This window comes from Parasteatoda tepidariorum, chromosome 1 (genome assembly GCF_982258835.1).
Source record: "Parasteatoda tepidariorum strain Cologne lab strain chromosome 1, Ptep-v5.0, whole genome shotgun sequence".
Lineage (NCBI taxonomy): Eukaryota > Metazoa > Arthropoda > Arachnida > Araneae > Theridiidae > Parasteatoda > Parasteatoda tepidariorum.
The window spans coordinates 115103890-115117161 of record NC_141755.1 but is presented as its reverse complement, the minus strand read 5'-3'; the positions used below and the strand labels follow the sequence as shown (position 1 = coordinate 115117161).

General features: G+C 27.4%; 1 protein-coding gene across 4 annotated transcripts in view; it reads left to right on the top strand.

Moving 5' to 3' along the window:
• The window catches only part of LOC107450605 (splicing factor 3B subunit 3), a 92169-nt gene that overhangs the window by 61429 nt on the left and 17468 nt on the right, over nt 1–13272 (top strand). For all 4 annotated transcript variants that reach the window (XM_087150907.1, XM_087150899.1, XM_087150903.1 and 1 more), the window contains 2 exons: nt 5177–5316; nt 12326–12629. In XM_087150907.1, the coding sequence (XP_087007033.1) occupies nt 5177–5316; nt 12326–12629 (444 nt within the window). The remainder of the gene's footprint in view (nt 1–5176; nt 5317–12325; nt 12630–13272) is intronic.

Genomic DNA, 13272 nt, shown 5'->3' with positions numbered 1-13272 from the left:
TTTAACATAGTGGATATAGTGGAGCAATATAAGCTTATAAACATAATGGTGCATTAAATTTAAAAAAATATGCAACTAAAATTTTTTTAATGAATTTTGAATATTTTCTGTCAAAATGCTTGTTTTTACTTTTACTAAAATATTCACTTTGAAAATGTTACAAAAATCACTGAAAATATAATGTATATATAATGTTATAATGTTTGCACTGATAATTTTTAAAAAAAAGCTTAAAATTCATAAAACATTTCCTCCAACCCATTCATCCTTTAGATTTTAGAAAACATAGTATAGTGAAAAGAATTTTAAAAAACCTTAAACTTGCTTACATTGATTTATTTATAAAGATATTTTGGTACTTTTGCACTATCGCAACCATATTACCAACATAACAGCAGCTGCACAAAAAAAATTCAAAATATCCCAGCTAGCTCATGCTAATAAATAATATAATAGTAAATAGTAATAACAATAATGAATGAAAAAAATAAAGGAAAATAATACCAAGAAAAAATTATACATTAAGGAAAAAAATAAATCAAGAATATCAGTATATACAATTATTAATTAATAAATTTAATAATATATTAATTAAATGACTGCTTGTTACTTTGGTGCCTTTTGGGATACCAGTTTATCATGTTATGTCCAAAATTGTAAGTTTTTGTTTACCATAGTAAGTACGTATCGATACTTTTGTAGTAATGCAATGATCTGTAAACATTTAAAAATTACATATTTCTTTTTATTTAGAATAATGTAAGTTCATATTAGCTATTAAACCTAAAAGTGAGAAATTTTTATGAAAAATTTGGTATTTGTCATTTGGATCTATTCAAACTAAAAGCATTTTTATAAATATATAACCATTTATTTTAATCCAGTCAACTCTGGCATTAGCATAAAATATTGCAAAAGTTTTTATGAATACCTTAAAATACTATTTTTTCTAACTCAGAGGGTCAGTTGTGGGCATCCATGCTGTTAGCTAAGTCCATGTAACCAGAAGAAAAATAATTAATCCATCATCCCAACATTTTCACATTTCTGCTAGCTATAGATATTTTATATTGTGCATGACTGTTTTATCTGATTTTATTCATTCTTATTTCTTACCCATGTACCGTTTTACATTTTTTGTGTATTTTATGTAATTATGCCTTTTATCTAATTTTATTGACTTTTAAGTGTACGTGTCTGTGATTAATTATTTTATTGGTTTCATTTATTTTATAAAGATGAAATTGTAGTGTGCGCCTTTGATCTGCTTTGACAAGTTTGGCGCACCATATCATCCTTTGGATCTTGTGGCATAAAACTTTACATTCAAGCAATCAATCTGAAAAAAATATATATATTAAGATAATCAAGTTTCAACTGAAATTACTGAGAACATTTTATTTTAAAATGCAGTTGATATTATAAACTATAATTTAGGGAGAGAAAAAAAATTCAAATTTTATACACTTTATGAATGCTCTAAATTTAAATTGATTACAACATTTATATTTATTTTTACTAAATTTACTTTTGACATTACATTTAAACATGAGCTACAATTTTTAATTTACAGAAGAAAATTTTAAATACAGTGGAACCTGTCTAAATTGATCACCCTCGGGACCAAGTCAAATGGTCACTATATAGAGGTGGTCACTTTACGAAGACTCTTTAAAAAGGACTCTTGAAATAAAACTTGTAGAAAATGGTCACCTTACTCAGGCGTTCACTTTACCCAGGTGGTCACTTTTACAGGTTCCACTGTATTATCGTATTTTCTTGATTAACGAAATTCGTAGTTAAATATTCAACATAGTTTAAAAGCTTACAAAATTTTTGTAACTTTCTATATTTTTCTTATTTACTTTAAAATTCATTTTAAAATATCAATAATTTTTGAAAGGTCTATTGATTATTACCTTATTGAGTGATGGTCATTCACATCAAAATATGGGACTAGGAAACTACTTCAATCATAACGCTTACTCCTAACAACATATGAATAAGGGTCTGTGATAATTTAGAAAAGGGTTCAATATACAATACCTTTCCTCTTCTTATCGACATGTGAGGGTGCAATTTATAAAAACCAAGCGTTATCTTCACAATAAGCTTCTACCCAGCCAAAAATAATTTGCTAAAACATATAACAATTTTTGCCAGGATTATATTTGAGATTGATTTATTAGTGGCGACTAAGTAAAATAAAATGGATACCAAAAAAATATCACTATTTTTCGCCACTCACCGCCTCTTTTTGTTCTCCCATCTTCTCTCCTTAGTTCCTGGAAATGCACTCGCATAATATGCATACGAAAAAACTTTTAATAACTTCTGCTTATTTTTAAATTAAATGTTTGCGATTTTGTATCGTAATGAATTTCCTATATGACATCTTTCAATAGGCTAAATTTAAGCATAATAAAATTCAATCCTAATTTTTTTTTTCAGTCCTGCTTAAATGAAAAAATTTTATTTTTTCATTATCGTCTGTTATGATGTTCTTTAATGGCTTTTCCTGCCCCTTCTTATTGACAGTCTGTTTCAGCATCTTTTATAGTTTGTCTATGTAAACAACTTCCCTAGCCATTTATCTGGACTCGTGGCAGTGACTGTGGTTACGAGGTATAACTATTTCAAGTAGGAATGTGGGATCCCTGTTTAGGACATTAGTATTGTGGTTATGGCTTGGATCTGCGAAAGAAAGGGAATATTTTTTTTTCTGTGATCAGTTGTGTTACCCCTAGAATGAAGAAAAATGAGAATTCGCGCCTGAAGCATTGTTTATAGCATTTCTTTTTTTTATCATTTCAGTTTTTTAAAAGATTCGATTTCAGAAAAGTTTTTCAAAAAATTTATGTGCTTTTTTGTGTTTTATTATTTTGGGGGGAATTTAATCGCTATTAGTCTAAATACTCAAAGAAGTTAATTTGAAATTATTGTTTCTATGAATAACGGTTGGTAAAAATAAAAGATAAAGTTTTATAAAATTAATTCTATGTACACATTTTAATGATAAATAACTCATCTGTAAAGTTTGCTATTCATTGTATATTGATTTTTAAGAAAGACAGAAAAAGTAAAAATAAATTTGCTAATAAAAACAGCCAGAATTATTTTTCAATAAATGGTGAGAAAATTATTGAGGTTAACTTAAAATAAAAATAAGAAAATATTAGTAAAACAAACTTTGATAACTTCAGATGTTTTGATGAATGTTGATAAAAAATTATCGTTGATAGTTTTAGATTTCATCCTAGTTGCGATAATATGAAAATTTAAAAATTAAACCATTTTAAAATCAGTTAACGCTCATAATAAATAGAGTAAATGGTGAGAAACTAGCCTGAAATTAAAACGTAGCTTTAAAAAAAATGCATTACCCTTATTTGCAGAATATGTTCAAGGTTTGCTTTCTTCTTTTTTTGTGTACTAAAAAATAGCAAACGATTGCGTAAATAGTATCATTTTAAGTAAATTGCATAAAGAGCATCATTTCAAATCCATGTGATTCTAAAAAAAGTTTTTAAATCGGATTAAATTAGTATCCTACTGGCAGCTGTGTCAGACAATCTGGTAAACTTCCTATCTAATCTATCATAAAAGCTCTCCTCTCTAAAATGCACTATTCTTGTTTTAATAGCAGCAGCCAGCATTAGACTTTGTGGCAAGGGGAGTTCTTACTATAGACAAACTGTAAGATCGTGCTATCTTTGCTTTTTATTAAGGCCGTAAAATAGAATTAGTTATTGACAAAAAGAAACTCCTCAAAGATTGGACTGATGTTTGGTTTTGTTTCTTTGATGAAAAATGAAAAGGCAGGTGCAGAATTTTGTCTTTGGTGCACCTGTACCAAATGACAATTAAACGGAAAGAGTAATGCCAAAAATAGTAAATAAACCCTCAACAGTATTTCCAAAATGAAGTTTGACAGTACAATTTTTAAAAAAAATTTCACAATGATTTGAAGGATAAGATTTACCTAAAAAAAATTTAAATTGAGTAAAGGAAAATCAAATGCAAAAGATGAAAATAAAAAATATGAATGAATGAAACTATGAATGAAGAATGAACAATAGAAGAATGGAGAGATAAAGCTGAGAGTTGCAGAAATTCTGAACTTAATATTTTGTTCAATAAAAAGGGTTAATTTTCCAGAGTTAGTTCTTACAAAAGTTACAAATTACTGATACAAAAGTTAAAATTGATTGTGAGCGAAACAAGTCTAAAATCGAATTTATTATATATTATTTTTTCTTTTTTTTTAATTATTATTTTTAAAAAAACGTGATATTATAATAATAATATAAATATAAAATGTTTTTAAACTAAGGAAAAAAGTTTTTTATAACAATTTAGAAGCAAAATCATTAAAATACTTTTAAAGCATAAAATTGCCAGTGGATGGAAAAAAGCTGCCACCAATAAATTTCATTGTTTTACCCTTTAGTGGGGGTCATTATACTTGATAATATACTTAACAAATATCACACTAAATAAGTTGTATTTTACTGTATGAAATCTTTTTAGAAAAAGCAATCTGTTATTTTAACACATTTAAACAGTGCTAAACTTATTAAGCTATCCTTAAAATAATTTATTAAATTTTTTAAAGCAATTTCTTATGTATTTATGAAATACTTTTGCTGCAAAATGAGAGAAATATCAAACAAGTGAAATCTCTATAACAATTGCAACACAAGTAATTTTCCTCATTGTTCCTTTATTGTTTTTCAGTTTAACTGATGTTCTAAAATTCAATGAAAATATCATTTTAGTTGTAATATTTTTGATTACTAGAATATCTTGCATATGTTAGGAATATTTCGTGCATATAACATAAATAACTTATTTAAAAACCTTAACTTATAGTTATAATTTAACTAAAACAGAAATTATATCCAATTCCTCAGTTATTAATTTTCTTGTGAATTTTTTTTATTCCCAATATAAAAAGATAGCTTCTTATTTATGGCTAGTCCAAGGATCAGAGTTTTAATTCAGATTTTTCTTTAATTATAATTCTTTCATTTATAATGTATGTTTTTTTATTTCATATCAAGTAATCTTATGGATATTTTGTTTATAATTCTGCATTTGATAATTTTCACATTTGGTGACTTAGATTCTTTTTCTGAGGTATTTTAAGTATGTAACTTTAAATATTATTTTGTAGACATTAATATCTGAGGATGGAGAAGATGAGCCGATCGAGGAAATGAAAAGTGGGTGGATTTCTTTAATTGAAATAATTGACCCTTTTGATTTTAAAAAGAAATACTCAGTTCCTTTAGAAGGGAATGCATATGCAATGAGGTGAGTAAAAATAAATCGAAATTCATAATATAGGCTTTAGTTTTGTTTTATTAGTAGAGATTGCCACATGCAACTGAAGAACCAAGGTAAGCGACAAAAAATTCGAAATTGAGATTTTTATATATTTGACATCTTTGTATGAATAGCTGCATATTGCAAATCTTTAATTTGAATCAGAAAATATCGTAACTCTAAATTACAATTGAAAAAATGATATAATGTAGCTATGTTTTAATTTAAAATAATAGCTTTAATTTTTTTTATTTTTCATTTATCATAATATTTATTGATGATGGGTAAATTTTCAAATCTTGAGTTCATGCATTTTAATATTGTTACAAAAGATGAATGAAAATATTAACTATATGAAAAACAGATATTATTAATAATTGGATTAATCAAAGTTGCTTTTACCCGGTTTACACTACACAGATGTTTCGTAATGTTAGGCGCTACTGCCAGTTATATCCCTGCACTTTTTTTTTAAAAAAAATTTAAGGGCACACATAGACACGGTACATCTTACACTGATGTTTTTTTCTTAGTTTAAGTGCTTTGAAAAACGAAAAATTGAAAATATGAACGAGAATTAAAATTAAATCAAAGTTGCTTTTACCCGGTTTACACTACACAGATGTTTCGTAATGTTAGGCGCTACTGCCAGTTATATCCCTGCACTTTTTTTTTGAAAAAAATTTAAGGGCACACATAGACACGGTACATCTTACACTGATGTTTTTTTCTTAGTTTAAGTGCTTTGAAAAACGAAAAATTGAAAATATGAACGAGAATTAAAACCGCTTAGCACAAGCTTGCATACATATGAACAGGGTGCACAAATGTCGGGTGTCTGCATCATCTGAAGTAAACTGACTGATATTGTCTACCTGATTGAGCAGGAAATGACCAATATGCAAGCATATTGGAAACCCTGGCTAAATGCGTTGGAAATTATTACAAAACCAACGATAAAATATTCAATTTAGCTGCATTTTATCATACATGAATTAAATGGTGAAGATAATGTTCCAAAGAGGGGTTAAAAATTTTGACGAATTCTTCCAAATTCTTTCACAGATGATAAATAGGTGTTGATTTCTTTCAATCATCTGCAGTAGAGAGGAAATTACTATTAAAACCTCTTGCATGAGACACTCTTCCTCTTGATAAAAAAAAATTACATCCTAAAAAATCTTAAAGATTGACTCCTGAACCTCAACTATTATTTTGGAACAATTTAAAAACATCTGAAACATCCAAAGATTTAATTGATGACTGATCAAGTAACTTTATGTAAATAAATGCTATATTGTAAGTATAGTTGAAGGAAATTTCTTTAATCATAATTCAGTAATATTATCACAATATTTATTTATGATAAGTTGTGGATAAAAATATAGTTAAAAAATACAATGCAAATATTGAAAATAAGGAAAACAAATACAAGAAAAGTATTAAAGTTATTTTGAAAATAAATAAATAAAAATAAACTTGTCATTCTGCGGCATGCACGCAACTCATAAAGAGGTAAAGTGATGCGTGGGTTATGTTGATTTGTAATAAGCTGTACCAAAGTATAATCGGTTGGAGAAAATTATAACTTCTAACTTGTTTAAAACTATTTTTGTAAAACAAATTAGCAAATTTTTTCTCATATTTTTAATGTAATATCAAGGAAGGTGTATAACAAATTTGAAATATTTTGAATCGATAGTAATGAAATGGTAAGAAAAATAGCTGTTAAGCCGTTTTTCTCGAAATCTTGCTGGAATCACTTACATTGTTTTGTTGTTTTCAAATGAACGGCATTATACCCATTGTACTTCGTTGATATTTACTTTCATCCAAAATTATTTAATATAACCTGAGGATGTCTTGTGGCAAATTATTTAGATATTGCTGCTTATGTGGTGATTTGGATGTTTGAATCAATTTATTTTTAGCTATAATGTATTTAATACCATGCATGTTGCACATCAAAAAGGTTCCAAGGCTTTTTCTTCTTGGCACTACAGCCCATAGCAAGGTAAGACTGTCCCAACAAGTTTTTTCCATCAGAATCTATCAGATGCATGCTACTTCTAATTAGTCACCTTTATTATTTTTAAATCTTCCTCCGTGGACTAGCCATCAGTGTCATCAAACTATCTGAGTGTTGGCCTTGCCTGTTTTCTAATGCCACTTGGTTTGTTGAAGGTTAGCTGCTTTCATAGTATGTGTATACACAGGGTGTCCCAAAAGTTTGATGAATTTCAAAAAATCTGAAAATTCATGACGGAAATATTTTCGAAATATCTATTCAATAATATTTTACCTTCCTAGCTCAACCCCCTAAGGGTTGGGTGGCCACATTAAAGGAACCCCAATATTTTTATGGCAGAATTGGAAACTTCATTAAAAAATAAAAAATACTCCGATTTGACCTGTCTTCTATTTATTTGTTTATAGTATTTAAGTTTATAGATGGCACTGGCTGGTGACCATTAGTAAATTTTTCGAAAAAGTTTATTGGGAAACTTTTTGTTATTAACTATTAAATTTTTAAGCTATGAAATTTGTCATAATGAATTAAAATTAAAAAACAAATGGCACTAACTAAATTTTAAATACTTAGCTTTTAATATTAGACACACAAAAAAAAAATTATTTCAAACTTTTCAGAAAAAGTAACTCTTGTAAATATTATGAATTTCCATTAAATAAATGCATATTTTTCTACTCCAATTTGGCTAACAAAGTATAACATCTTTATTAATCCGACGCTCAGGTTTTGCCGATATAATTCTGACCACACAAATTTTTTTAGCATTTAAGATATTTAAAAAATAAACCTAATAACAAAAAATTTCCTTTCCAATTTTGTAATTTTCATTTTGGACAAAATTATTGAAATTGTAAAATAAATGGGTTATATTAATTTACAGTAACATGTTGCATAATGAAAAAAAAATTGTCCAGAAATTTATCTTTAATTAAAACAAGTGGACACTCTTTTATAATATGTATTACTTCATTTAGGCATAGATCCAGTTATCATTATTACACAGAATCTGATGACATTTGCATTCTTTAACTTTTTGTTCTGTCAGGGTAATTTTTTTTGTGTTTTTAGTTCCTTTTTTTTTGTCATTTTTGTTTTATTTTAAGTCAATTTTTGACATTTTGGAAAGTAATGTTTCATTTTAGGACACTTCTTGAGGTTTTGGGGCAATTTTTTTCTAATTTTAGAGCCTTTTTATAAATTTTTAGAAGTTTATAATTTAATTTAATAAGTTTTAATTTAGCAAATTTTTTAATTTAATAAATTTTAACTGCTTAATATAATTTAATAAATAATAACCCGCCGTTTCCCACTCCAACAAAATTTTTAACATTGCAGTTTCAATTAGTAATAATATGCTACTAAGTCATAACTATCATATATTGAATAGGATAAACACTTATATATTAAAGTGGAATTGCGTAATTGCACTTTATATCCCAAATTACATTTTCAGAAAACTTACATATTTTTAAATAACATATGAACACGTGAAACATATTTTTAATTATCATGATTAGATTAAACTTTTAGTGTGTTTTTGTAGTTAGATACGAAAACTATTTAAATAAAAAGATCAAGATAATCTGTTGGATTATGGAAAGATTATTTTATTTAATGTTAAGTGGAACCAAATGCATGAGTGTCGTCAGGATATAAAGGGTTAATCAAGTCTGTGAGATATGTATCAGTATCCTCTAATAATATTTACTCTTAAAACATACTAGAACATTTGTTACATTAAATTATTAATTTTTAAAAATCACCAATTCACTTCAAACTGACTTTTCTTTTAAAAGATAATATTGAAATATAAAGGGTAAAAAAGTCAAGAAAAGTTAATTATATACAAATAAAAATTCAGATTGAAAAATTATACAACTTGTGAGAAAAATAAAATCAAAAATATCTTCTTTTTTTTTCAGTATTTTTAAATTTATTTCTGTAATACTGTAAGGTTCCGGAGAAACTCAGGGGCTCCTATGTCATATAATATTTCTCAACATATTTTGTTGTTTGACAATTTCTGAATCAAGAACATCCAGTTCTGTAGCAGCAGTTTTTGTCAATTTAGATTTTCTTAATTTCAAATCATCTATCTTTTCTTTTATTCGTTTTCTAGAAATTTCAGCTTTTTTATTCTCTTTGTTTTTCTTGGCTTCTAATGCATGTCTCCATCTTGTTCTAGATCCTTTTATAGCATCTAGCATTTTTTCATTACTGTCTGTTTTTTATTCCATTTATAAATGAAACATAATCATACACACGCCTTTGTGAACAATCTTCATTGAGGTTTTCAACCAATAAGCTTTTATTGATTGAAACCCCCCTACCCTTCCACTGTTGCGTTACCATGAGAGAGGATAAGAACAATTTTTATAACCTCCCACAAATTTTCAATTTTTTTTTCTCAGCTCAAATATTTCGAAAAAAAATTATCTAATCTCTGTTGCTGTGGATTAAACTCTAAGAATCTCTTTTGCTCTTCTTTTTTTTTGGCAGCATCACAAAACAGTAAAAATTCCTTTTTTGCTTTTTCTGCTGTTGTTTCAGCTACCCAGTTATTAACATGGAGAATTTCCAGACAGGTATCCATCCTTTGTTGAGCAATGGATGGATGTTGAATAATCAATTCTGGAACTAAACTTGAAATGCCACGTGTCATACTCATATATGGCAGTACTTTTACTTTCTTTACTTGTACCGGCGGTACAAGTAAAAAGTACGTACTTTTACTTGTACTTCGTTACTTTTTAAATTTAGTACTTTTACTTGTACTTTCGTTACTTTTTTTGGGAAAAAGTACAAGTATTTGTAACGGAAATGTCGAATGAAATCGTTACTTTTTTCTAAAACTCGGTAAGCTTTCTAAAAAAAAAAATAAAAAAAAGTGCTGTCAAAATGCAATTATTTTACAAAATGAATAAAAATATTAATTAAGAAGTTATTTTCATTCATTTTCGAGTTTTATGCATTTGTTTAATACATTTTAAATAAAAATTGTTGGATTTTGTTATTAAGTTTTTCAATTTTCTTTTTGATCTCACTAATAATACATTTTTGTCTTAATACATTTTTTACTAAATACATTTTTATCTAGTACATTTTTTCCTAAAATTATGTCTATGCCCGACCTTGTCAAACAACGCCCAGTCAAATCTCTAAGAACTTCGGAACTATTTGTGCGACTGAAAACTATTTTACTATTTTAACTCTTGAAAACTCGAAGGTATTAATTTAGACGCTGATACTAAAATTCGCTTACAAATTTTAATCATTCCGTTTGGCAGGAATGTTCGGAAAATGATTTTCTCGCATGACTTCAGCATTAGCCATTGTTACAAATAAAACTGTAGACTGTTCTGTTTCAACTTATACTGCACATTCAATTATTTTTTACCAGCTCAAAGATCACAAAGCTATCTGAAACCCCATGTTTGCTTTGTTTATTTTTGCGCTTTTAAAACGCGTTTCTATAGAGTAAAACAATTTTAAATCAATGGTAATTTAAATAAATAAAAATAATAAACTAAAAATTAAAATCAATAGGTAAAATTTCTTTTTAGTGCAAATCCATAACAAGTTTGATATTAAAATTATATTTGATTTTAAAATTATATTATACGATTATATCACAAAATTATATTATAACATTCCTCCGAATTTGAAAGTAAATTAATGTCCATAACTTTCAAAATTAAAAATAATTAAATAAATAAAACCAACTTTGCAAAAACATTGAAGAACATAAGAATATTATTCAATAAAATTTTAGGTTACTTTGAATTTTCGATTTCCTATAAATGTACTTTTAAATCGTTACTTTTTTTGTTTAGTACTTGTACTTTTTACTCGTTACTTCTTAAAATAAGAACTTTTTACTCGTTACTTTTTTTAAAAATACTTGTACTTTTACTCGTTACTTTTTAAAAGTAACGTTGCCATATATGGTCATACTGCACAACAATGGACTTTTTTCGAGTATTTTTTCGACCGTCGTCAAAAGGAATTTTCGACATTCTAACTTGAAATATCCCTTTTCTTTTCATTAATTTTTATCATGTTCAGATATTTACTTGCTGCAAAACCTATATTCGCATTATTAACACTTAATAGATTGTCATTGCTTGTTAAGTCAATACTTGCTTTTTTTTTTTTGCAGTTGTAGCATTGTCTATAACTGACTTTTTTACACAACGCCGCAAAAAATTTTGTGTTACTTCCAATATACTAGAATATAAGTATGGACTGAGAGGTTTGGAGGTCTCAAAATTTAAAAGAAAAGGTTGAAATTCTTCAGAAATTAGCTTAAAGAATGCTAATTTTGGTAGCATTATCGGATCCTTAACACAGTCTTAGACATTTTTTATTGAGATTCCGGCTGTCTGAAAAAAACATTTCGCTTATATGTACCTTTTAATGCTGTCAAAATTTAATATGGCCCGCTCCACACAAGGAAGATTTTCCAGCCACCTGATTTGGCAGAACTTTTTTGGAAAACTGTTGCTACCAGATATGTTAGTATACTCTGCTCATAAACCAGTTATTCACACAAAGAGCAATAAACCTAGCAACCCTATCAAAAATTCCTTTTCATTGGATAAACAGGAGGAAAATTGCTAACAGGACAGGTTCTACCAGGGAAAGAGGAATGTTATTATGAGGAAATTACATATTTTGAATTACAGAATTTTTCCTTGAAATTTTATTTTTGCCTCTCAGTCTTTGAATGAACTATAGTTTTTTTTATTATTTTCCTAACTTTATGAATATGTAAGAAAAATCCTGACTTTTTACCTTAATTTTAGAATATCCTGACTTTTGCAGATTTTCCTGACCGTGTAGGATATTTATTTCTTTTTATTTTAAATATGTGCACCATATTTTAACAATTATATTACATTTTAATTCTATTGTGTGGACCATACTTAGAACAAATTTATCTATTTTTTTTTTTTTTATTTCTAGTGTTTGCACCATAAATAGTTCTCCAGAAGGCGGCTTTCTTATTGTAGGTGCTTTGCTAGAATTTGAAGAACTTAATAGAAGGGGAATACCCATGGCTCTCACGTATGAAATATCCTATGGATTTACAGATGCCTTCGAAAGGTATTCCATGAAATCAAGTTTAAATTGGTTAGACAAAACTGTCTTAGATGGTCAACCCACAACTATCTGTGAATATAACGGTGTTATCTTAATAGCTGAAGGAATCTATATTGGATTATACTGTTTGAATAATAAGAGACTGGAACTTTTAAGCAAAAAGGAGGTAATAATACATTAATAATAGATAACTATGTTCCTCACAATAACAGGCATATGATTCTTCCTGTTATGAGCTACAGGAAAAAGATAGTGTATTAACATTTTAATGAATTAGAATTTAAAGTACTTTTTTCTTAACACTTCTTAAAAATATTTAAAACAATAAATTTAAGGTCACTTAGAGAAATGACCATGCTCCAGTCCTCATCAAGGTCTTATAAGAATTCTATTTGTTTTTAAAATTTCGGCTTTAATTTGCTGCCACCAATAAATGTATTTTACACAAAATTCAAATGTTGAAGGGTTATGTAATAAGTATTAAATATATTAATATAAAGTATTATATTGATATATTTAGATATTATAAAAACTGCACTTATACTAAGCAGTTTTGATATCAGCCCCTCTAAAGGGATGTGTACACAAGACAACTGAGTTGAAGTTCATTATCTTCTTACACTCCACATCGGAATCTGAGTCAGATTTTTCTGTTGAAGATGTAGTTTTGACTAAGGTCATCATCTCCACAAGTGTTCAATTCCAAAACAGATTCATCCTCTGTATTCAGGGGTTTGTCTAGGTTTTTCTGAGAGGTACCTATTTTGTGAAAAATTATACATAATTTGAGAAAATTATATAAAAAAATC